Below are 26,199 nucleotides of genomic sequence, written 5' to 3' on the forward strand. Positions count from 1 at the left end.
AGCAAAATTCAATGTCTATAATAAATATATATTTATATAAAAAAAAAAAAGCCCCCCCCCCCGGTTCTGACACTTAAATGCTGAACCTGGACAACAAACAAGAGAATTTTTAAAAAGCTAATTGTAGGTAGAATGTGGAATTCTCACGGGGGGTTTCCTCTCTCTTTTTATCTGCTTTTTCTAGTAATTATTAATTATTTATGTCTAGAAATTTAATTCACATTAAATTCTATTTTCATTATCATTGTACCACAAAATCAAACTCGTTTATTATACCCCTCGCAACAAGTTGCGTGAGGTATAATGTTTTGGACCCATCAGTCAGCCTTTTTTTTTGGGGGGGGGGGTGTCAGCGCAACGTCTTATAAACTAATGCACAGAGTTTTGTTGAACTATGCTGATATTCATAGGAGTCAATGTGTCTGTATTTGTACATCACCTGGAAATTCCGAAATCTTTATTTTTTCGGAAATTTCCGAACTTTTACATTTAGATTTTGGCCATATCTTGAATATAAAGATGAGCAGTTTGTCAGCACAATTCCTCATAAATCGGTGCATACAATTTCGTCAAACTAAGCAGATAATTAGGACACAATGTGTATAGATGTGCATATTACAAGGAAATTTCGATTCCTTTATTTTTTCTATGAATTTCAGCACTTCGACTTTTGTGGGAGCGTGGGGTATGTGAATTTACTCACTTTTTCTTTCATTGTGCATAAAATTATAAATAACTTTAAATCAAATTATATCACATGTAAGACTAATAAAGCCAATACACAGTATTTATTTGATTATATTTGATCATAAAGAAATCCGATCTGTTTCAGGCGTTTTTCTTAAAATGTTTTTATGAGAGTGTTATGCATGTTTTATTACGCCCCCCCCCCCTTTCACAGGAAAATATCTTCATATCTTCAAAAGTTGAATTATTCGTAATAATGCATGCTTTATTATAAATTTGATGAAGTTAAACCATGTTTTCAAAAATTTTATTTACACCATTTACAGACAAGAGTAATGTTTATTCTTGAAAAAAAAAATTATTTGCATTTTCTTCAGTCAACCCCACGGCGCTTTCAACCTTTGATATTTTCCCTGACCAAATAAAATGATCGGCATGGACCATGTGTGTCCAAGCAGTTTTTTACTGTTGAGTTAGCAATGGATTACATGATTTCTGAGATGCATTTTTCAATAAAAGTAAAATAGGATAATTCTTTCGACATGTGCATATCCCTGTAACGATAGCAGTATTCAGGTAAATATTTCTATCACTGCGTTTGACGCGTTTTCTCGACTGATCTGCATGGAATTTTTGCTCTACTTGAATATTTTCCGTGTAAGTGTATTTTCTATATTGCAGCAAATGCATTCAATAATAATTTAATTCTCGGTATAGTTAAAGTTTTTGTTGAATTTTTACTTTTCAACCATGTATTGCATGGTCAGTTTATGGACTTCTTAAAACTATGTTATCGGAGATGTGCACATGTCGACAGCCAGGATAGAAAATCACTCAAGTGGAACAGTTCTAAAAGGCTATATATAGCAGGTACAGGTGGCCAAAAATGTTCGATTAAATATGGCGGAATCGAAGAAATATGGCGGACAAAGGCGTAAAGGAATGTAGTAAGTCGTACAAAGATGAAAAATGATGCCTTTTAAGAGTTCATGTCAGCTTTAAGGCTCTTTTGTTTCAATGCCCAGAATATTTTTCCCATTGTGAATCATACTTTCCCAAGATTTGGGGACCGATTCTAATTCCTCATCTTCCTCTGCTGTATTGCCATGCAGAGGCGCATCAACTGTTATGTTTACATTGTCAGGTACATAAGGAACATTTCTAGAACTTATGCAAGTACGTTCACTCTGCCATGTGCCGCGTTTGTCTGGGGACGATGTATCTAAATGACTGCAAGTATCATCATCATCGACCATTACATTTAACGGGGGCTCACTGAATTCGGCATTTTTATTTGCCGAAGAATATTTAGTACTGACAGAGAGAAGATTGATAATTTTATTTTCAAATGCTGAAAATCTTCTTTCAAACATCGCATCGACTTCACGTCTCGACAAATATGCTTAGGAATTTACCTCAGGTACGATATCTGTGTTAACAGTCTCAGAAAAATCTGGTACGAATGGAATAAATTGTCTGTTAGACGCTGAGGACTTATCATTTCTAGAATCATTAACAGGATTTGTAGGTTTGTTGCTCTTACGGCGGTGGTAAGAAATTCCGGGAATGACTAGCTATTGTTAACTCTAACAGGTAATTATGATAGGAAAGGAGATGAAGCCAATCGTTTGCATTTTTACCAACTTTGAAAGCGTTGGTGATTTGGTACTTTATATTTTTCTATATATTGGACCTAAATATGACTGATTATAAGTACTGTGCCATTTCTAAATTCAAAACACTTTTCCAAAGGGAAAGAAATACGATAGAGAGGCCTTTAATCACTGTTGATATCAACTGAAACGTAAATCTTGGTAAGTCAAAATATTAACATGACATACAATCCGTATCAGTTCTGTCATTGTAATTCCGAGATTCCTCTGACTATAACCCCTGCTTTTATTTATGACTTGTGCAACACAAGTCTCAATATAAAAGTGGGGGTATGCGTCAAAGGAATCTTGTATCATAAATCAGCATGATGAACCCAAGTAAATTCAAAGCATGTAAGGAACAACCATTTATTTGATGGTTGGGAGAGGCAAATTTTACATGTCTAAGATTTGTTAATTTTATGCCAATGAAGGACAGATTATTATTTTTTTTTATTTCCAACTCCAAGAAGACTTGGGCAGAAAATTTTTGCTTATTTCACTTGTAAAAAAATTGACAAGGTGGGACACAGTGTACTACTTTACATGTCCATTGATCTGATGAAATTCAAAGCTTTATTCAAATTACTAGTCTACTGCTGCATCGTCGAATATTGGTCAGGCTGTTTTTTATAGGTCCAGGAACGCTGCATTTTATTTCCGGGATTATGCATTGCATTGTCGATATTTTTTGTTCTCATCTCCGGAATTTTATGTTTTTATTTTCGACATAAATATTTATTTATTTACCTGCGTGGCAATTCAATGTTTTCTAAGATAAAGTAAAAGTAAATGGAATTTTAAATGTATTTATACAACAAGAGGCCCATGGGCCACATCGCTCTCCTGAGAAGCTTTGACCATTCCGTTCTTTACCAGATTTTCCGCTTGCAATACATATTGTGACCCCACCTTACCCTACTTATCATAATTTTTAACGATTTGAAATCTATACTACCATAGGATGCTTTGATTCAACATTGTAAAATTTGATTTCCCATTTTGGCCCCGTCCTACCCCTGGGTGTCATTATTATAAAGATTTAGAATTTACACTATCACAGGATGCTTCCACATAAGTTTCTGCTTTTCTGGCCCAGTGGTTCTTGATAAGATTTTTCCTATATATTTCTATGTAAAACTTTGATTCCCCATTGTGCTCCCCCCATTATAATGTTATTTTTTTAAAATCAATTTGAACTTATTTTTTGTAGATCTAGCGTATACATATAAGAAAATAATGAATTTGTTTGCAATGAAAGTAATCAAAAGGGTTCATGATGGAATGTTTTATTCCAAATGTGTTTTCTTTTAAAATTACATTTCTGTACAAGTAATCTATTGTTGAAATATAATTTTAGAAATCTTTTTTGTTTAGGTATAAGTTTTAAATTAAAGCCCACACATGTATTTAACATTTTTTTTGGATTATTTCAATATTGTTTTTATAGTGAGGGGAGTTAAATTTTCATGTCTTTACTCAAAATTTTTTATTTCTCCTAATATCACAAAGCTATTTTCTTAAATCATTTATTAAAAATTAATTTGTTCTTCTCACTTATTTTTTCAATTGTTTATTTCCTAATTTGTTGTGCAATTTCTTTTAAATTGCACGCCAATCATTAGTCTTATTTTCATGGGGGGTAGTTTGTGGGCCATTCGGTTCCCTTATTAGCCCTCAATGTGAACAAGATTTTTTTGGGTGGAGAATAGTATTAGACAAATCTTTCATATAATTATTAAATATAAAAATTCTATTGGACAGATTTTTTTAGAATTTAAAAAGTGTCAAATTTGTGTACATGAAAAGGGTCAATTTTGTGAAATTCAAAATGTTTTACATGCAGTATTCTATTAATTTATCTATGTTCAGACAATTCATTGTTTGAAAAGTTAATTGTATCCATATTTTTTGAAAATAATTTTTAATATTGAATGCCTATTGCCTTCTTAATTTTTATGGGTAATATATGTGTTGTATTTTGATTTTAAGAGTGACTGGAAAGTGGAGTTAATTCATTTCCTCCTGGTTCCGTAATTTATCCATAATGTTATGTTCATATTTCCACCAAGTGCTCATCACACATTCCTTTACGACGTGTGAAAAATTCAACAAAATCTATTGACATGTTTTGGGGGGTCAGGCGTCCTTAGCTACCTTAAGTAAAGTAGTAAAGGGTCGACGCACGTTCAGTGGATTACATACATGCCGTTGGGTTTGAAAAATAATGCATTAACTGTGAATTAGTCACAAATGTAAATATTAGTAATAAGGTTTCATTTTAAAACATCTACCGGGCTATAAATACGGGTTAATACGAGATTAAATTCATTATAAAACCTTTATGAAATTTAATCTCGTGACAAACCCGTATTTATATCCCGATAGATGTTTACAAATCATGCCTTATTTCCTCAGTAATTCCCAAATATTTATGACATATCTGTTTCTATTCATATTAAAGAAAACAAAAAATGTTAGATGATAAAAAAAATTACATGTCAGTCAATTCTGTTTCACAAAAGTTAATGCAAAGATTGAAAATTATATGAAAACGCATCCAACGTAAAGATCAAGATCATGGTTTCAAATATCATAATTCAGCCTGTTGGGTGTTCTTTCAAGTGAAAACTCAAAATGTAAGGATGCAATACCGTCTACACGAATCATTTTTTAAATTTAAAATTATTGATGCGTTCGACTATTATCACTTTTTGAGGGTTGGATTTCCACTCTGTCAATTTCGTTGAAAAATCTTTTTTTTATATATTATCTGTGCATCTAATTGAGACAAAGATACGAGGGTTATCTCAAAAAGTCGTAGACGGTGTTAATAATTTTTTAACACGCATTCAATACTTACCAAATTTTGCATAGACATAACACATTCAATGTTCTTTAAAATTGTGAATTCTTAAATATATATCTTTCATATTAATTATATTGGGACGATATATATGAAGGCCGATATGGGCTGTCGGCAAACGACCCAAATTCAGAAAAAATTATGTATATAACTATAACATTTGATTAATTTCTTTGGTTCTATGTAAAAAATTTACTAACATTCAAATCACCGAAATCATAATCAAAATCTTAATAATAAGTCAAATTTTCATATAAATAGCTTTAGAAACACACGACTGGTAACATGATTTTCAAAGTGTTGTTCGAATTGACATTGATGAAAATGATGTTGTCGAATGCGTACCCGTCGCACGGAAATGTAACAAATTGTTTTGGTACGTTTTATATTCATCAGAGACGGGGAAAAAGAGTACCAAAAGGATACTACACACTATATTTTAATAGAAAAGTTGTGTTTTTATAGTATGAGATTCAAAGATAGTTTTTCCTATATATCCTCCCGCCAAAATATGGCTGAAATATTGCCGACTTGGCGTTAAACAATATAAAATCAATCAATCCTATATATCTAAAAAAAACAACAATTATTGCATTAAAGTAGAGTACTGATTGTTTAAGGACGGTCGATCCTGATATTTTGAGCGTATTTCGCGCAGGTCCTTTATTCATAAAATTTAGCATCATTTTTAGGTTCTAACAATAAAACTGCATTCTACAATGCAAAATAAACTATATTCAATGAAAAAACCGTGATTAAATTCCATTCAAGTAGAATTAAGCTAGGGACTATATTTTGTGGCGGAAGGTTTTTTAGACGAAAATGGTCAGTTTTTTTTCCATTTGAACTATGACAGTACTGTTAATTTTGGATGCCTATTTTTCCATGCTGGTTGCATACAAAGCTGTTTTTTGCAGTGAAATATGCTATGCTGGTTCTGAAATATCTATTTAATTATTTCTTATGAATTCTATCAGCAAAGTGTGACAAATATAGTAAATATATTCTGAAAATATGGGGAAAAACTGAGCCAATTTTAACGTAAAATTTACACTTTTTTGGTAATATCTGAAAATGCCCCCACTTTTGAAGTTCTTTTCTAAATATTCAAGATAACTTTGACCTATTTGCTTAAAATCAGAAAAAGTTTAAGACTTTAAAATACTTTTCTTGCCTATTATATTTTCAATGCCGGAAAAATAACATTTTATTAGTGCAAAAGGTCAAATAATTGATTATGCGAAGCAATTTGAAACTTTTTCTTAGTCACAATTTTTAAGTGTCTTTTCTTAAACATACTTAGAGTTCATTTTCTTTCATGCTTTAATTGGATTAAAATATTGAAGGGAAAGCGTCGAAGATGTAATTTTTAATTAAAACACAAATTTCAGTGCTCTGTAGCGCTAAAAGAAGCATATTGACCCCCATTTTTGGATTTGAAATTTAATTAAGCTATGTATGTAAAAACTAAAATCATACTTGGCAAAAAAAGTTTAAGACTTTTAATATCAGGATCGAACGTCGTTAATGCATACATTTTGGAAGATTCTGGTCCATGAACGTCGTCAGACAAGGTGTATTCTGCTGCCTAAAATGTAAGGTGATCTTTCAACTAAATTATTTTGACTAAAACTCGAATCTGCTTAAGAAAACGGACAGTAGTGAATTTAAAATATTCCCTTAGTCAATAGTGGTTTTTCACTATAAAAAAAATTCATGTGGATGCCTCATGTGAAGCAGAAAAAGGGACCATGGCGTTATGAGGGAGGTAAATTACGCTTGCTTTCGTGCACCGATGCACACTGAAAATGTTTCTTTATTTGTTCATAGTTTTCTTGTGTGGTATCGTCCTGAAACGTGAAATACATGATCATAAAAGGTTTTCCTTTGCTATGACAAGAAAAGAAATTTAATCAAGCAAAAAGAAAATAAACTATGTTCCCTGTTTACGACTTGTTGGGAGAATCCTCGTACAATCATTTAATTTAATGAAAGATGGAGGATGATATCGCCAGCCTCTTTTGGTTAGAAAAGAAATGACTACTGATACAATGTATCTGGCTTTTTTGTAGTAAGTAAAATATAGCAGATTTCTAGTACCTTTGGGGCTATTTTTACTCTCATTTACCAAAGGAACTATTTCTCTTTTTTCATCTGAAAAAGTCGTTGTGGTCTACATGAGCACAATTAAATTTCTAGAACATCTACCCTAAAGTTGCAGGAAAATGCAAATTGGTTCTAATTAATAATGTAGCTCTTTTGCATATCAAAAATTAGTCCGAAAAATCTTACGTTACTCTGGCTTTTTTACGATTTTGATATTTTACATGCCAGGAAAACGTCAGAACCGGCGCCATTACAAAAACTGGGAAATCGCCGCCTACAACCGGAGGCGGCATTCAGAGGTTGATTTTCGATACTTCTTAACCCAATTAAATGCTGAATTCACATTTTATCAATAGTACTACACCTTTAGTACACATCAACATTGTTTTTATGTACTGTTTATGAAATAATATAATCCGATGAACACATTTTATCTGACTGTTTAGATTTGTTTTCATTTCGTGCATTTTAAAATCGTGCAAGTTCTGAATCGGAATTTGGAGTGGTAATTTCTATTCATCGATATTTGTGGGTTCTAGGAGACTTGTGCCATTGATCAATTGTGATTTCGGCATCTAATTCGGTTCCCAAGTATAGAAAATCAACTTCGAGTGGAGACGGTGAAATTCCCGGTTTTCGTAATGGCGCCGGTTCTGACGTTTTCCTGGCATGTAAAATCTGAAAATCGTACAAAAGCCAGAAAAACGTCAGATTTTTCGGACTAATCAAAAATATATTCAAGTATACACGTATTCATGTATTAAAAAATTCTACATATTGTTATGCCCAATTTTTGAAGTAAGATCTTTTTTCATTGAATGTGCATACAGAAAAAAAAATGATAAAAATATTATAGATATCCATTATGTCTGTGTTTCAATAGTAACCAGAAGTCTCTGTCGAGACTGAAGCTCTCCTTATTTGTATTTATGACAAAGAAAGAGAAAAATAGCAGTCGGGACTTGAAATTTTATAAAAGTAACAAATAGTATAATGATCTTTGATTAAGTCTCCTTTTGTGGCAACATTGTAATAATACTATTACTGTATGTGGACATGAGTAGCCTTTAATAAGATTTTACAGAATTTTCAATTTTAGGTACATGTATAGTGGCATCATTAAGGGGGATGTACAAGCCATATTAGATCTAATCTGGTGTAAAATAAGAAATACCAAGAATGTGCTTAATACTCTTCTAAACTAGCCCAAAGTTACTCAAAGTGCTAATGCACCAATTACCTACTGTTAGAGACCAAAATTAGTAAATAATTAGGTGTATTTTGTTTTAATTAGAAGGAAATTAATTATGTTAGAACTGCGCTGCTATACAGCATTCACGAGATGAAAAATGCATTGAAAGTGGTGTTTGTTTGATTCATACATAATATGGCTACAACCATTTGTTTCGCTTTTTTCTTGTTATTATCAATAATTCTTGAAAATTATAATTTTTCATATCGGTGTCTGCCTGAGGCCATGTGTTTATTTCGTCCGCCATTCCTCTGTCACACAGAGTTCGAATAACATTGATTTTAGAATAAATACGACAATAATAACATCAAGACAAGAAATAACTAAGTAATATTCATTAGGTTATATTACTTACTACTTTTATTTGTTGCATCGCATCGTCTGATTAATGAAAAAACTCGATTTTAACCCCACTCCAGCAAATCGGGAAAAACTGTTCTGTTTATATCTCGAATTTCCTCGATAAGATCATTCCACTGAGCACGTGGTTTGCATGTGCATATATCTGCCGTGGATAGATTCGTTTATTACTATGATTATATTTAATTTTTCATGGAAGAAGTCTTGATAATTTGTTGGTTTTTTAAAACTCAAGAAAAAAGATAAAATATGCCCTAAACATATGTGTTTACGTCGGGTCTTTTTTTCTGTGGCGATAAAAGTTATTTTCAAATGGGGCACTGCAAGGAGGATGCTTAGCATTTCATTTGAAAATGTTAAACAGTATACGGTGCATGAAAAACAAATTGTAATTACATGTCTTACATTCGAAAAGTTGGTACATATGTCTATTTTGTTTAGCAGTTAGATAGAATAAATAGGCTGCTAGAGGATTTCCTTCAGACACCTCACATAAATAGCTAGATTGTTTGCAATGAACTATACATTGTATGGAGTAATGTTTGGACATAAAAACGCATCATGTCTCCTTATGTTAACAACGTTGTGAGCTCTCGCTCATTGAACATACACATGTACGAAGCTTGATAAAATATATTGATTTGCTTCTTTGAAACTTAGAAGCAAGCACAGTGTTTGCAAAGAAAGGTCCATTGCATATGCTATGGTTATCATTGCAAAAAATAAATAAATAAAAATGAGAGGTTAACCCCCCCCCCCCGAAAATCCTACGTTTGTTTTTCAAAATAGTGCTAAAGATTAAAAAAATTCGCATTACTAAATATGTGATGGAACATGTACTAACCTTATAAGACCATTTGTTATAAAAATATTTGGTTGCCCTCTCTCCCGATCTATTGCCTAGAAATGGCGCCCCCGACTCAATTTTTTTTTACACTTCATTACACGATTTTTTTTTTCTTCCGTCTACAAACATGTTTAAATGTTTAGGAATTTTTTCTCACTTATAAATTAAAAACACATCCCTTTTCAAACTTGCTTTCACATAACAAGTATCATATTTAACCATCTGCCTTCCTTCACTAAAACGATCTATCCAATCATTGATTGAATTAAGAGGAAGTCATTTGTCTTAATAAACTGTGAACAAATTCTTATATGCTACCTCAAAGACATGTTTATGATATACCATAAATATTTTTAAATCGTTTGTTGAACGAGTTCCACAGAGACAACCATTTTTCGTCACAAGTACCTGCATAATGACATCATTTTCACATTGTAAGAAAAACTTTATTCAGCATATGTTATTTATAGAACTTGTGTCTGGCTATGTGTTCACCAAATTTGTTTCTAATCTGAATTGTGGTTTTGTAGAGATAGTTAGCGAACTTTTTGATCACACCTCGTACTAGTAGGTACTAAAACAAGGTCATTCATATCGATTTTATGTGTTTAATTTCTTAGTTTTTTTCATTGGTGATAATTAAAATTTTGATAGATATTATGTTATCTGTGGCAAACTTACAAACTCTTAATTCTTAACTTTGATGGTGCTCATTTTTCCTTACCTGGAATCAAAGAGTTTATATCAATATGTACACTATTTAACAACTGTTCGATAATAATACTAAATAAATTACTTCCAATTACTTCAAGCCACACTCTAACACATATCCTCTTTTAAAAGTGTTCATACTATTTGAAATATTTTGCAACTGTAATTCTCTTCTACATTTAAAGATTTTTATGTCCCTCCATATTAAGAAGAGGTCTGGAAAACAAAATTCTGTGCTAAAAATAGACCACGTGCTGCTATCCATGAACTACTTTCATGGTTCTTTTCACTCTTTTTGAAAACAACGATATCTTGTTTCGAACTTAAAATTATCCTTTAAAAGTGCAAAATTTGGACATTTTCTCAACAAATGGTTGTAGAGAGAACATTAATGCACAGTTTGCGTATTTTTTTGGATTTTTAAGGCTCCCCTAACAAAAAAATACTATAGTAAACTATAGTTAACTATAGTTTACTATAGTTAACTATAGTACCAAAGTTAAAACTTTGGAACTTTGATTTACTATGGCGAAAACTTTGGAACTTTGATTTACTATGGTGAAAACTTTGGAACTTTGATTTACTATGGCGAAAACTTTGGAACTTTGATTTACTATGGTGAAAACTTTGAAACTTTGATTTACTATGGTGAAAACTTTGGAACTTTGATTTACTATGGTAAAAACTTTGGAACTTTGATTTACTTTGGTGAAAACTTTGGAACTTTGATTTACTTTGGTGAAAACTTTGGAACTTTGATTTACTATGGTGAAAACTTTGGAACTTTGATTAAGTACTATAAAACCCGTGGAATAATGGTTTTGCTTCTCATTCTGTACATTTTATGAAATGTTAAGAATAAGATTTATTGAAGCTCAAATGAACGTTAGAAAAACCCGACCCCTCCGCCAAAAGAACAAAGTACAAGAAATGAATTTTAATAAAAAAAATTGTACTAGCACCGATAAAAAAGCAATATTTATCATCAATTATGGGGAAAAAATTATTATAAGATAAAAATTCCGTCAATTAGAATCAAAATATTTGCTTTATTAACTCAAGTCAACATGGTTTTTCTACCTTTCAATGTAAATATTGTATGTATATTAAATACTTAGCATATTTAAATTGAGATGAACATCATACATCAGCCCAAACAAACCAAAATAATTACCCTTAAAACAGATAAATAATTTTAAAAATTAGTAAAAAACGTACAAAAACTTATATACTTTAATTTACTGTAGTAAAAACTTTGGAACTTTGATTTACTATGGAAAAAAAACTTTGGAACTTTGATTTACTATGGAAAAAACTTTGGAACTTTGATTTACTATGGCGAAAACTTTGGAACTTTGATTTACTTTGGTGAAAACTTTGGAACTTTGATTTACTTTGGTGAAAACTTTGGAACTTTGATTTACTATGGTGAAAACTTTGGAACTTTGATTTACTATAGTAAACTATAGTAAACTATAGTTAACTATAGTTTACAATAGTATTTTTTTTGTTAGCGTCTGCTGAATTCTGTAGCTGCGCAGTTCTAAGGAGCATATCAAAAGCATTTTTCTGCAAAAGTATAGATTATATATGCACAACATGCATTCAGTTATGCATATTTATTGTATCTTTATCATAAGGACATAAAATTTGATCAAAATATAATGTATTTTATCCATTTGAAGGAATGTTTACATTTTTTTTCTCACTGCACTAAAGGTGGCCGTACATCCCCCTTAATAAACAAAATAGAAAACACAAAAAGACAATAATTATTGTATATCCAGTGTAGTCTACAAACTGTACCTGCATGCCACGTTATAATGACTTAATCTGTGTTTGTGGAAGGATTTTGAAAGTTTTTCACAGAAATTTTTATCATTAGCAACCATAGCAACACCGTTTATTGACATCTAAACCGATCCAAAAAATGCTGTTTTCATTGTAGTCTACTTGTGTGCCAAGTTACTTGAAATCAGACAAAAACTTGAGGAGGAGTAGCATTTTGAAAGTATTTCACAGAAATTTCTACTTTTAATAGGTATGACAACACTTTTCGCCGAAATTAAAAACCGATATTCAGAATTTTGTATCTTAGTGTAGCCTACCTATGAGCGAAGTTATATGAAAACCAGACCAAAACTGCAGGAGGAGTAACATTTTGAAAAAATGTTTACAGACGGACAAGCAGACAAAAAAAAAGACAGATGGACGGACGATGGACACATTACTATCCTATTAGCTCATCTGTTCTCCGACAAGTAGATAGTTAAAAAAGAAATTACGGTAAAGATTAAAAAAAAATAAAAAAATTTAAATCATCTATACATCTAATTGAAACAATGATATAATCAATTTAATCGATAGGAAGATGAAGGATGATATCGAAAGCCTCTTTTGGTTAGAAAAGAAATGACTACTGATACAATGTATCTGGCTTTTTCTTGTAGTAAGTAAAATACAGCAGATTACTATATAGCTATTACCTTTGGAGATATCTTTCCTCTCGTTTACCAAAGGAATCATCTCTCGTTCTTCATCTAAAAAAGATAGAACATCTATCCTAAAGCTGAAGGAAGGTGCAAATTGGTTCTGATTAATAATGTAGCTCTTTTGCATATCAAAAATATATAAAAGTATATACATATACATGTATTAATAAATTTCTCATTTATTTATTTCCAATTTTTGAAGTAAGATATTTTTTTCAATGAATGTGCATGGAGAAAAAAAAACTGATCAGAAAATTATAAATGTCCATTATTTCCGTTTTACCATAGTAACAAGAAGTCTCTGTGGAGACTGAAGCTCTCCTTGTGTGTATTCATAATAAAGAAAGAGAAAAGTAGCAGTTGGAACTTAAAATGTTATAAAAGTAATAAATAGAATAATGATCTTTGATTAAGTAGCCTTTAATAAAATATTACAGAATTTTCAATTATCATTATAGGAACACCATCTGTTTCCTCATCTGAAAAGAATTGAAGTCATCTACTTGAGCACAATTGAAATACAAGTACATCTACCCTAAAGCTAACGGAAAATGTAAAGTTGTTCTGATTAAAATGTGTAATGTAGACTAGCATTTAGATAGTATTTCAAAGAAATTTTTACTTTTAATAAGCATGACAACACCGTTCATAGAAATTTAACATCAACAAATAGAATTATTTATCTTTATGTACTCTTCATGTAAGCGAAGTTCAATCAGACCATCTGTCAGAAATCTGTAGGAGGAGGATTAACATTGTGAAAAAATGTTTTCAGACAGACAGACAACAAGAAAGACAGGTGGACGGACAGACAGGAAAAAACAAAGACAGATGGACGAACGATGGACACACTACTATCACATAAGCTCATCTGGTCTCTGGCAAGTAGAGCCTATTCAAAGGAATTAACGGAAAAGATTAAATATTTAATGCATTAAAAGTTAAGATCAAGATCATGGGGTCAAATATCATAAATCAGCCTGGTGTTTGTTCTTTCAAGTGGAAACTCAAGCATGTAAGTACGCAATACTCTCTACAAAGATCAGACTTTAATTTCAATCAACAAATTGTACTGTGCACGACTATAAAAACTTTTTGAGTTGGAATTTGATTCTGCTAAATTCGCTGATAAATCGATTTTATATTATGTATATATGCATGTAATTAAGACAACGATACTATCATCTTATTGAAAGACAGATGTAGGATGACATCACACGCCTGTCTTGGTTAGAAGCGAAGGGACTACTGGTACAATGTATCTGGCATTTCTTTTGTAGTAAGAAAAATAGAGTTGATTACTAGTACCTTTGGAGCTATCTTTACTCCCATTTACCAAAGGAACGCCTTCTCTTTTTTCATCTGAAAAAAAAATTATTGTGGTCTACTTGAGCTCAATTAAAAATCTAGTACTGCTATCCTAAAGCTGAGGGAAAATACATTTGTTGTAATTTATTATGATGCTTTTTTCATATCAGGATTATATTAAAGTATACACGTATACATGTATTCAAAAAAATTCACATTTTCTTATTTCTTATTTTTATAGTAAGATCTATTTAGTATTCATGTTCTTAAAGACAAAACAATTGATAAGAACATTGAACATGTCCATTATTTCTGTTTTACATTAGTACCCAGAAGTCCCTGCCGAGAATGTAGGACTACTGGTTTGTAAGTTTTAAGAAAGAAAGAGAAAAGTTGCAGTTTCGACTCGGAACTTTTCAAAATCAATAAATAGAATAGTAATCCTTGATTTAGTTTTCTTCTGTCGCAAGATTGAAATAAGACAGCTACTGTCAGAGTATATGCTTGTCTTTTTATATGGTTTTGCAGAATTTTCAATTGTAGGTACAATTGCAACATCAATCAAAAAATATTTAAAAAACGAAAAAAAAAAAAACACAATTGTGTATCTCAGTGTAGTCTTCAAACTGTACTTGCATGCCACATTATACAATAATCAGACTTAAACTAATTAGAGAAGCATTTTGAAAGAATTTCATATAATTTTTTATTTTTAGCAACAATGGCAATAACATTCATCAAAACATAAACCGATACAGAATATTAAGTATTCTAATGTAGTTTACTTGTGAGCCAAGGTACATTGAAATCTGGAGAAAGTATAACAATTTTAGAGTATTTAACAAAAATTTCTATTTTAGAAACCATAACAACAGCGTTCAGCGAAATCAAAAACTGTTACACAGAATTAAGTATCTTATTAAGTGTAGTCAACTTATGTGATAAGTTATATTGTAACCAGAACAAAACTGGAGAAGGATAATAATTTTTAAAATTGATTACAGACAGACAGAAAGAAAACAGACGGACGACGTAAACTTTACTGTCGCATAAGCTTATCTCTTCTCTGACAAGTAGAGCTAAAAAAAGAAGTTACAGCAAAGATTTATAATTAATATATAAAAATCACCCAACGTTTAGATCAAGATCTTGGGGTCAAATATCATAATTCGGCCTGTTGGGTCTTCTCTCAAGAGAAAACTCAAAAAAGTGTTTGGATGCAATACTGTCTACACTGATAAGTCTTCATATTCAATCTAAAAACTGTCCTGTGCAGGCATATAATCCCTTTTCCAGGGTCAAAATTCGTTGAAATATCAATTTTTATGTTATCTATACATCTAATTGAGAGATACATGTACATTTGTAGAGTAAAGATAATACCTCCAGCCTCTCATGTTTAAAAGAGAAATAACTACTAGTACAATGTATATGGCATTTCATTTACAATAAGTAAATTAAAGAAGAATACTATTACCTTTGGAGTTATCTTCCCTCAAATTTACCAAAGGAACACTTTCTTTATCTGAAAGGTTGTAGTGGTCTACTTGAGCACAATTAAAATACTAGTACATATACGCTGAAGCTTACGAAAAATGTACATTTGTTCTGATTTAGAATGTTCCTATTTTTCTCTACCAGGATATTAGAAAAAGGAACAAACATACATGTATGTCCACGTATCCCTTAATTTTGGAATCAAAATCAAATCAATACCGCACACCGTTTGTCATTAATTATAATTTTTACGCATCATATACATATATGTAGGAAATGTACTGAAGATCCAATTCCTCCGTACTTATGAATAAAACCAGAACTAGTGCCAACTTTGATGTCAACTTTTATAAGACCTTTTCGAAGACTTCCGAAAATCTTGAATCTTATAAAGATGAAGAAAATATGAAAATTGTTGCATAAAAAAATCATTTTTAAGCTTCATTTTGATACATTCTAGACTGAATAGTAATTTTTTGGGTTATCTTTCCTGGATGAGGATCGGATATCCTTAAGTAAGCTCTTCTTCTGTTCATGATCATGACAACAAACACAATGTTTAATAAGAATCATATTAATCGGGCCTGGAACAGGTAACAAACATATAATTTCTTTATTCATTATATACAATAGATATTTTTTGAAACAGGATGTCATATTAATTAATTCTGCACATCCCTTCCATAGCTAGGGTTCCTGAGAAACATATTGCAGTTGGGCCCCTGGCATAATTCATAAGATATTCATGGGCGGACTGTAGCCATGTCTTTCGGAACATTTACAATTCTTGATTATTTTCTTATCTCTCAACCAATCACAACAAGTCATTATACGATAAATAACTCGTAACAAGTGTATTTGAGGTGTAATATGTATAAATGGTGTTTATATAATCTACATGTTCATGAAAGCCTTAATTGCATGATGTCTCTCGATGAATGAAGCAAGCCCACAAATATCAAATGAAATTTGCCAGGGTTTCAACTGCAACGCGCTGACTCAGGAATCCTGGCATTGCAAGGATGATTCTGCACTGTCATTATCAAGAGAATTAAGCTTAAACGATCAATTACATGTACATGTAATTTACAATGTCTGATTACAAACATAATGATACATGTAGAAAATTGAAAGGAAGAGGTGGAATGATATACACAGTGATAATTCCACAGCAATTGTAATTTAACATTAACATGTATGTACATGTACCTGTGGTTGAGATTGATGATTGTCCTTTTCTTTTCTTATACAAGTATATCATGTATATAAAGAAAAGGATAGTAAGTGTCGAAAACAATGCTATAGTTATGGCCGCTATTGCTCCTGCAGGAATTTGACCAGTTTCTGTTATTACGTATGAATTTGAAAAATCAAGTGTTGTTGCAGAGTTGTTCATTGTTGCATTGGTTACCATAAATTTACGGTTTCTTGTTGTCATCTCTGAATCTCTTAAAAGGTATTTGAAAAAATTTCGTTAACAGATGGATCTGTTTAATTATTATGTACTAATTCAAACGGTTGATTTGAGAATTTTTAAGCTCTCTTTCGTTCTTCTTACATTTTGGGACATTTCGGATCCGCATAAAAACACCGGTCTCTTCTGTTAATTTGATGACAGGCTGGATCTATTTAAATATACAAATAAACGTATAAATAAAGTAAAAATGCATCCGAATTATCACAATTTGAAGATACTTTGATTTTGCATGAAAGAAAAGTAACAGAAATGGGCATAACTGTCTCCAGCAGAAAATTGGAAACATAAATTTTGGTCTGTCTGTTTAGCTGCCCATCTGTCTGCTGTAATGTCTGACATGTCCGTAACACTTTCGTTTCACCCGATATCTTGAGAAGCCTTTAAGCTTTTAAAGTGAAATTTTACATAATTCCCTATGGCTTACATGTATATAAAATCCCCATGGATTTTTTGGGGTCAAAAGGCCAAGGTAAAAAATAAAAAAATAACTGTTTTAACACCTTCGTTTCCATGTGATATCTCGAGAAGCCTTTGAGATTTTGTTATGAAATTGTAAACCTCATTTCTTTTTGCCCCTTTTGATTTTGAGGCCGAAGGTTTGAAGATGAAGGTCATTGCGGTCCACGCAGTAAATATATAAGCGAAGTTAAACCGGATGCCCTGGGCAAACGACAGGAGGCTACGCATGCACGCGAATGCTAGAGAGTTCGCACCTTAGGTAACTTGCCCGTAGTATAATTCGCCCTATTTTAAATCTGCATATCGCATTTGCATATTCATTGGCAGATTCGATTTCCTCTCTTTTACATATTCTTTTATACTAAACATTGAGTTTATGGTACAAACATTTTAAGAAGTTACAGTATATAGATACATGTAACTTAACAACTTGAATGAGAAACGCCACTCAATGAACAGAGATACATGTAGCTTTTAAAGCTTTTAACCTAGAGCAAGTTTTCACCAGCATTAGTTTTGTGCATCAAGACTCGTAAAATAATTTAATATGTCAGCAATCTAATTATTGGTTGATCAAGGTATGTAGCAAGGGTTTTAATGTGTGTGTTGGGGATGGGTGTGGGTGCTCCGACAAAATAAAAAACAAATCTGCGTTGTATAGAGGTGGCCTCCACGTGAACCATCGATCAGATCTCCATTTTTCCCATGATAAATTTCTTCCGTATAAATCCAGAACAGGTGTCAAGTCCCAGTCAAAATGTTTTACACGTGTCAAAATAACCCAATTTTTTAAACATGTTAAAACTGACAAAACTAAATATCGCCAAAACTAAAGATAAAATTTCACATTTGTGCTTTGAGACTATGATCAGTTATAAGTAGCATATAATTTTAGAATAAGTGAACAAACCTTACATGAATATTCTCTACACCTAGAAATTTTCTTAATTGAATTTTAGTTAGAAAAACACGCATATGGTCCACGTATTGAAGTCCTTTTCTTAAAGGAAAGCAACTAGTTTATTTATCCTCTGTCGGTGTGTAAAACGTACCTTTCAAGGTGTTACATGTATTCCAAAAAGCTTTTGAGTTTTTGCATTTAATATTAATACCATAAAACCCTATAGCCCGCCTGACCTTTATAAAGTGCCCCCTCTCTAGTTCCACGAATGCTCTCTTTTTCCTTTAGTTTAAGGTAGTCCGATCCTCCGGTTTATAGAATTAGCAGCAATGTAATCAAAATACCGTAACTCATAAAAGTATCTCTGAATCTACAAAGTTATGTTAATTTGTCCACAGTATATCTTTAAAATTAAAGATTACAGTTTATCATATTATAAAGGGAAAATTGCAAAATTTCTAATTTTTGTGCAAAAAAAGCATGTTGGAATATCTGCAATGAATTTTCTAATTGCAAGTTGATCAACAATTATATTTTAGGTTTAAAAACGATAGGTATCCAGAGCCTCGAAGAAATTGTCATGATTTTTATACTTATTTGTTTTTTTAGTGCTATTTCCGTCATATATTCTATAGTACATAGTGTAAAATGATTTTGCTATCATTGCAAGACACCACAAATCATTTCGTATTTCATAACATGCTAATAATCATTGGTATGTAAGCCTGGATTTAAGAAAATTTAATTTCTCTAAAACTGTATTTTTTTTTCTCCTTTTATGGGGCACAAATATAAACTTTTATAAGAGTTTTTCTAAGAATTCAAAAAGTCATTGAATCTTATTAAGGTGGATAAAATGAAAATTGTTGCATGAAAAAAAAAATCATTTGAAGCTTCAATTTGATGCATTTCAAATTTAATATTGATTTTTTGAGTTCTCCTTCCTGGCTGAGGATTGGATATCCTTAAGAGGGGGGTACAGATCCCCTCAATTTTTTTTGTTAGAACATAAAATAACAGTACACGTTCATTTTTCTTTAAAATGTACCCACATACACTTATAAAGATCAGAACTCTTGAAGTGTGTTGTTGTACAGCCCTCTGTGAAGCTACGGCAGCTGACGTCATCTACTATTCCTTCATCATTTACTACTAAACAGGTACCTGTTTTGAGAAAGATATAGACTTTATTAGAAAAATTGAATAGTTACATTACTTTTTGTATCGTAAATTACTAGCATAGACGTCTTTTTTATGATACAAAATTTAATATATTTGAATAATATTTTATGAAATAATTTTAAAAGTGAACTTTCAGTAAAAACATGCAACAAGCACATGATTTCCGACAATGTATGGTGGTGGTATGCCTCTCGTTTAACATGCAAGATGTCTCGGGCTCGAATTCCGGATGAACTCGTTTCTTTTTCTAATACCCTTTTTTACCTACGAAAGCCTATTAGGATCAATCTATAAGAAAAATTTAAAGGCGTTATAACGCCTTTCAAAAAGGCGTAATAATGCAAAAAGGCGTAATAACGCGAAAAAAGGCAAAATACCGCAAAAAAGGCGTTGTAACGCGAAAAAAGGCAAAATAACACACACACACACACAAACAAAAACTCGTTATTACGATTTTTGGTGTCAAAATGCGTTATTATGCCTTTCTAAAATTCGTTATTATGCCTTTCTAGAAGGCCTTAGTATGCCTTTTTAAAACTGGTTTTTATGTCTTTTGGAGTCAAAAAGCGTCATTATGCCTTTTGGAAAGGCGTGATTACGCCTTTTCAAAATCCATATAAAAGAAGATATTTTTGCAAAAGCATTTTTGATAATGATCTACTACATAAACAATCTCATCAAAATATATTACGTTTGGAATTGAATTTAGTCTTAAGAGATATTGACAAATACTTGATTATACTTTCGTAAAAATCACTCGGATATTCTCGACATTGCATGTTTCCTTCTCACTCAGTTTGAGACATCAGGTTTCATACATGGTTATCGATGATCTATTTAGATGTAAACGATTTGGATATACATGTTATACATTGAGGGATGTTGTTTATAAACCATTGCGACTACTTGATCCAAAGGGTGTGTTGAGTAGAAGAAGAGGAAGATTGGTGAAAAGACGATACCTCAACCCGGGCCCTAACTTTGTTTGGCATATCGATGCCTATGATAAATTAAAACCTTACGTCGTCGCCATTAGTGGCTGTATAGACGGATCTTCAATGTATGTCATTTGGCTTGAAGCATCGACAACCAGTAGTGATCCTAAAGTAATAGCCAGTCATTTTTAGAGGCAATCAGAAAGTAAAAATGACTGTCCTAAAAGAATACAGACTGATCTTGGAACTGGAAATACCTCAGTTGGAGACATGCAGATTTTTTGACGTCAAGACCATAATGATAAATTTTCAGTTGAAAGGAGTTTTCTTTGTGGAAAAATCACACATAACGAACGTATAGAGTGGTTTTGGAGCTTCCTTCTGAGAGAAATAGGTAAATATTATTTTGACATTTCAGATTTGGGAAAGACCAGAACGACTTATTCTGCGGTGATGTGTTCGACAATAACTTGATTCAGTTTTGGTTTCTTGAAATTATTCAGGTACCTCCTTGTCTTTTATGATTTGTAATGTAATCATTTTCAACTTAAGATTGAAAATTACTAAAAGACAGTATTTAACTGGTATATGAAAATGATTACTTCACATAAAATTTTTAATTAGATTTTTTAAAAAGGTGTTTCCCTTTTGTTATACAGTTGTTTTAAAGGTCCATGACGCTCACCATGACCATGCTGATACAATGATTCTGATTTGTTCATTATTTATTGTTATATATTGTTTCTCTATTTTAGGAGTTACTGTATTGACGTCAATTAAGATGTGTCAATAAAAATAGATTATTAAGAATTACAAGTTTATTATATGAATAAAGAGATTAATTGGAAATGTAAGTTGTGAAAAAAAGAGATTACTTGAAAATGTAAGTTGTGAAAAAAGCCTGTAAAATGAAAATACAAATCACCTAATAAATTTAAAGGTGTAATGTCCGTAAGTACAACCCCACCCTTTCATTTTCTCCTTTTTAAATGAATTTATATAAATATTTTTTATCTTTTTACGCTTTCTCATTAATTGTATATATAACTAATATAAAGTAAATCAGATCAGAACTAAAGGTACTGTGAGCAAAGAGCTCACTTACTGATTCCCCCCGCCTTCCAAATGTATAAATGGAACTATCCATGTTTTGGTATGTAAAACCCGAATATGCGTAAGATCAAAGAGTAAAATAGAAGTTGCACAATAGCAATATGTAATAAAGATCTTAGGAACGTTTCATAAAACTTCATTCAGTGGTATAAGAGTAGTTGTGGATAAGAGATTGGTACCCCAAAGCGTAACAGACAGACAGATGGACGGACATACCGATTACTATATATCATTTCGCTTTTTAAAGCGGGGATTTAATAATGTCGAACCCATCTACGTATCGCATTATGTAACAAATCAATTTCAAAATTGTAATATAAGGAACAAGAAGAACAGAAATCAGACCAGAATTTTTTTATGCGAACGCCCCAGTACGCAGATAGGCTGGGGCCGCCTTTAGGTCCTAAATGGGATCAGGGAGAAGTTATGGTGGGGACTGAGGATCGAAAGTGAATAATTTCGAAGATTTCGATGTGTTTATTCTTTCCTCCTCATCACATTTTTCATGCACTTTAAATTATATGTTAATAACGCACCTTATTCGAGCCTTGTTCTGTTTATGTACAACATGCGGACAAACACTCAAAAATGATAAAGATTCTGTCCAATATCGTTGTGTGACAAAATTATAGACTTTTAAAGAGACAAAATACGTAAGGCAAAAGACAGATTTGCACGTAATTGACTGATTAATTATGTTGAAAATAAAATGTAATCAGTGCACTAAACATATAAGTTTTAGTGTTGGTGTATGGAGATTGGGGTGAGAGTAGTTACTTAGAATTATAGGTTTCTAAGCATTGAACAGATTGTTAATCAGAATGTTCTTTTCGTTTATAAATTATGAGATACATAACATGTTTACTTCCATAAAGTGAATCTATCGTCATTTTCCCTTACTTATGCAGCAATATACCTTCATCACCTGCATACGGAGTATTTATATCTCAGTTGATTCGATACGCAAGAGCATGCTCTACGTATGAACAATTTCTTAAACGAGGTAAATTATTGACAAGCAAGTTGATGAAACAAGAATATCAACAGTCTCGTTTAAAGTCATCATTTCGTAAATTCTATGGTTGATATAATGACCTTGTCAGCAAATACAATTTATCATTGATTCAAATGCTGACTGACGTTTTTCATACCAATTGTTAGTCCATTATTTATACTCTGAATTAACCACGGATTTTTTCTGTTATTTCCTGATTGTGAAAACGAGCACACGGCGGGTGTGACCGGTCGGCAGGGGATGCTCACTCCTCCATGGCACCTGATCCCACCTCTGATGTTTCGGAGGTCCGTGTTTGCTCTGCTCTTATTTTGTATATTTGTTTAATGGACGTTGAGATTGAATACTGTTCGTTATTGCCATATCCTTCTGTAAAAATATATATGTATATTTAGTATATAAAGTTGCTTATCATTTACTTTCGAAAAAACGACAGATCCTTTTTTTAGAACTTCGAATTTTATTTATCGGATAAAAACGTACTCTGCACAGTTAGTGTTTTATATTCTAGAATCGAAAATTAATACATTTTTAAATACATTTTTAAATATAGGACTGGAAAATAACGTATATGCTTTAAACAAGCGCACATGGAATTTATGCCTCCATCTCCATCTTTTTTTCTTTTTTTTTTTAAAAAATGATGTGGACGTTTGTGCGTACATATGTACGCCTTGATATGCGGCTGCTTTGGCGAGCAAGAAGTGGTGACTTCTTAAAGATTTTCCCAAACTGTTTAGATATGATGAAACATTGTTTTTACAGATTTTATATATAGCATATTCATGATGAGAACTTATGATGATTTTTTTGTTAAAGGAGCACCTTGATGAATTACGAAACACGTGGAACACACATGTTCTACAATCCAAAACCAATAGCATCGGTTGTCCTCGGCGTCCTATTCTTATGTATGCTATTCCCGAATTATATCTGGCAGAAGACCATATCACTGCCGTCACGAGAAAAGGGCCCTTAAGGTCAAATTTTCATAGATTGACTTTTTGGTAAATTTTGATAGCCGGACTCTTTCTGAATGCAAATATACATTTTTGAAAATATCTCACTTTTTCAGTATTTCATGAGCATTTTAGTAAAGCGAATCAAAACAAATTTGACGTTACTCACTGAAAACGTAATGATGTTGACTGCGTCTGATACAGTTTTCGAAAATTGTGTGAAAATAACGTTCTTTAAATAAACTCCATCGACTTGAGAATTATAAACTTTAGAATATATTCATTTTTTTTTCCTTCCAGGCGACTAGGTAAGTATGTGACTATTCCTAAGGGATTTCGTATGTTATAACTATTTTCATACTATTTTAGAGCAGATCTAGTAATATCGAAAAGGAGGGATGTGGGAAAAATTATACTTGTTTCAATCCATAAGAATTATTCTTTTGATGTAAAATAATTTTGCTCAATTTTTAATATATAATAAAGAACTTGTAACACTTACACATTAATAGAGAGAGAGGGAGAGAGAGAATCCCAGAAGGACGTCGACACTGCGCGCAAAATAGAAACATCCCCTCGCAAAAAAGCACTTCGATCCAGATATTTAAAAAAATAATAATAATTTTCTTCGCAGTCATCAAAATTCATCATTCACTCAGCATCACAAATACACGTAACTTTTTTCCCTATAACTGTTACAAATGTAATATTTGGATAGGATCAAAGCACCATATATTTTCTGTATCACTGAAAAATGCAGATACGCCAAGATATACGCCAAGAAATTAAAAAAAAAATGTTTATTCTTTATATAAAAAAACTTTGAATTGATGAATTGAATTTATGTTCACTACTTCCATGCAAGCGGATTTTTTTTAAGTTTTCTACCTGTAATTTGAATATTTTATTAAGAATGTTAAAAGCACTTACCTTCAATTGTTTATACAAACAAATTTCTTCACATGTCTTAGATATACGGTGGTATATTTAGGACACGTAATATTTTTTTTAATGCCAGAAAAAAACCCAAGAAATCTGTGAGTCAATGCTCACTAGTAATACCCCCGCTCTGATGTAAATGAGCACTATCATGTTAATATATACAAGTTCAATTACAGACAAATGCACAGAAAAATATGACATTGACATCAGATTCATATCAAAATTAATTCCACCATATGGCATGCCTCAACAAAGAGTGTAATAAAATTTCAAGTATCCGCTATGAAAAGCTAATGAGAAAACTGCAACTAAGATTTGTTATGCATGAAACGGACAGACGCACAGACAAACAGGAAGTTGACATTGAATTTGACCAAAAATGTATCCCACCATATTGCGTGCCTCAGAGAAGATTGTGTTAAAATTTCAAACTTCTTCAATGAGTAGTTGCAGAGAAAACTGCGAGGAAAATTTGTTATGTATGAAACGGACAGACGCACAGACAAACAGGAAGTTGACATCGGATTTGAGCGAAAATGTATCCCACCATATGGCATGCCTCAGAGAAGATTATATTAAAATTTCAAGCATCTGCTGTGAGTAGTTGCTGAGAAAACTGCGACAATTTTTTTAATGTATGGAACGGACAGATGCACAGACAAACAGGAAATTAACATCGGATTTGAGTGAAAATGTATTCCACCATATGGCATGCCTCAGAAAAGATTGTGTTAAAATTTAAAGCATCTACGATGATCAGTTGCAGAGAAAACTGCGACGAAAAATTGTTATGTATGAAACGGACAGATGCATAGAAAGGAAGTTGACATCGGATTTGAGCCAAAATGTATTCCACCATATGGCATGCCTCAGAGAAGATTGTGTTTAAATTTCAAGCATCTACGATGAGTAGTTGCTGAGAAAACTGCAACGAAAATTTGTTACGGACGGACACACAGACACACGGACACACGGACAGACAGACAGACACACAAAGGTAAAAGAGTATACCCCCCTCTCCTTCGGAGCGGGGGTATAATAATCTTTTAAAAACGACATAATTATCTTGTGAAAACGACTTATTATCTTGTGAAAACGACATATTATCTTGTGAAAACAACTTATTATCTTGTGAAAACGACTTATTATCGTGTGAAAACGACTTATTATCTTGTGAAAACGACTAATAATCTTGTGAAAACGACATATTACCTTATGTAAACGACATAATATACATTGTTATAACTCGTTTTCATAAGATAATATGTCTTCATAAGATAATATGTCGGTTTCACAAGATGACAAGTCGTTTTCACAAGATATTATCTCGTTTTCACAAGATAATAAGTCGTTTTCACGAGATAATATGTCGTTTTCACGAGATAATATTTCGTTTTCACAAGATAATGATGTCGTTTTCATAAGATAATTTTTTTTA

The 26,199-nt window shown here is 32.0% G+C and overlaps 1 protein-coding gene across 1 annotated transcript in view; it reads right to left on the minus strand.

Moving 5' to 3' along the window:
• Positions 1–26,199, minus strand: part of LOC134275821 (uncharacterized) — a 104,160-nt gene that overhangs the window by 28,107 nt on the left and 49,854 nt on the right. The window contains exons 3-7 of the mRNA XM_062758113.1: positions 19,672–19,779; positions 17,337–17,403; positions 16,988–17,226; positions 15,759–15,806; positions 12,968–13,021 (exon numbers count right to left, since the gene is read on the minus strand). Of these exons, the coding sequence (XP_062614097.1) occupies positions 12,968–13,021; positions 15,759–15,806; positions 16,988–17,226; positions 17,337–17,403; positions 19,672–19,779 (516 nt within the window). The remainder of the gene's footprint in view (positions 1–12,967; positions 13,022–15,758; positions 15,807–16,987; positions 17,227–17,336; positions 17,404–19,671; positions 19,780–26,199) is intronic.

This window comes from Saccostrea cucullata, unplaced genomic scaffold, assembly GCF_032062105.1.
Source record: "Saccostrea cucullata isolate Sc308-1 unplaced genomic scaffold, CSIRO_AGI_Scuc_v1 ctg1310, whole genome shotgun sequence".
Lineage (NCBI taxonomy): Eukaryota > Metazoa > Mollusca > Bivalvia > Ostreida > Ostreidae > Saccostrea > Saccostrea cuccullata.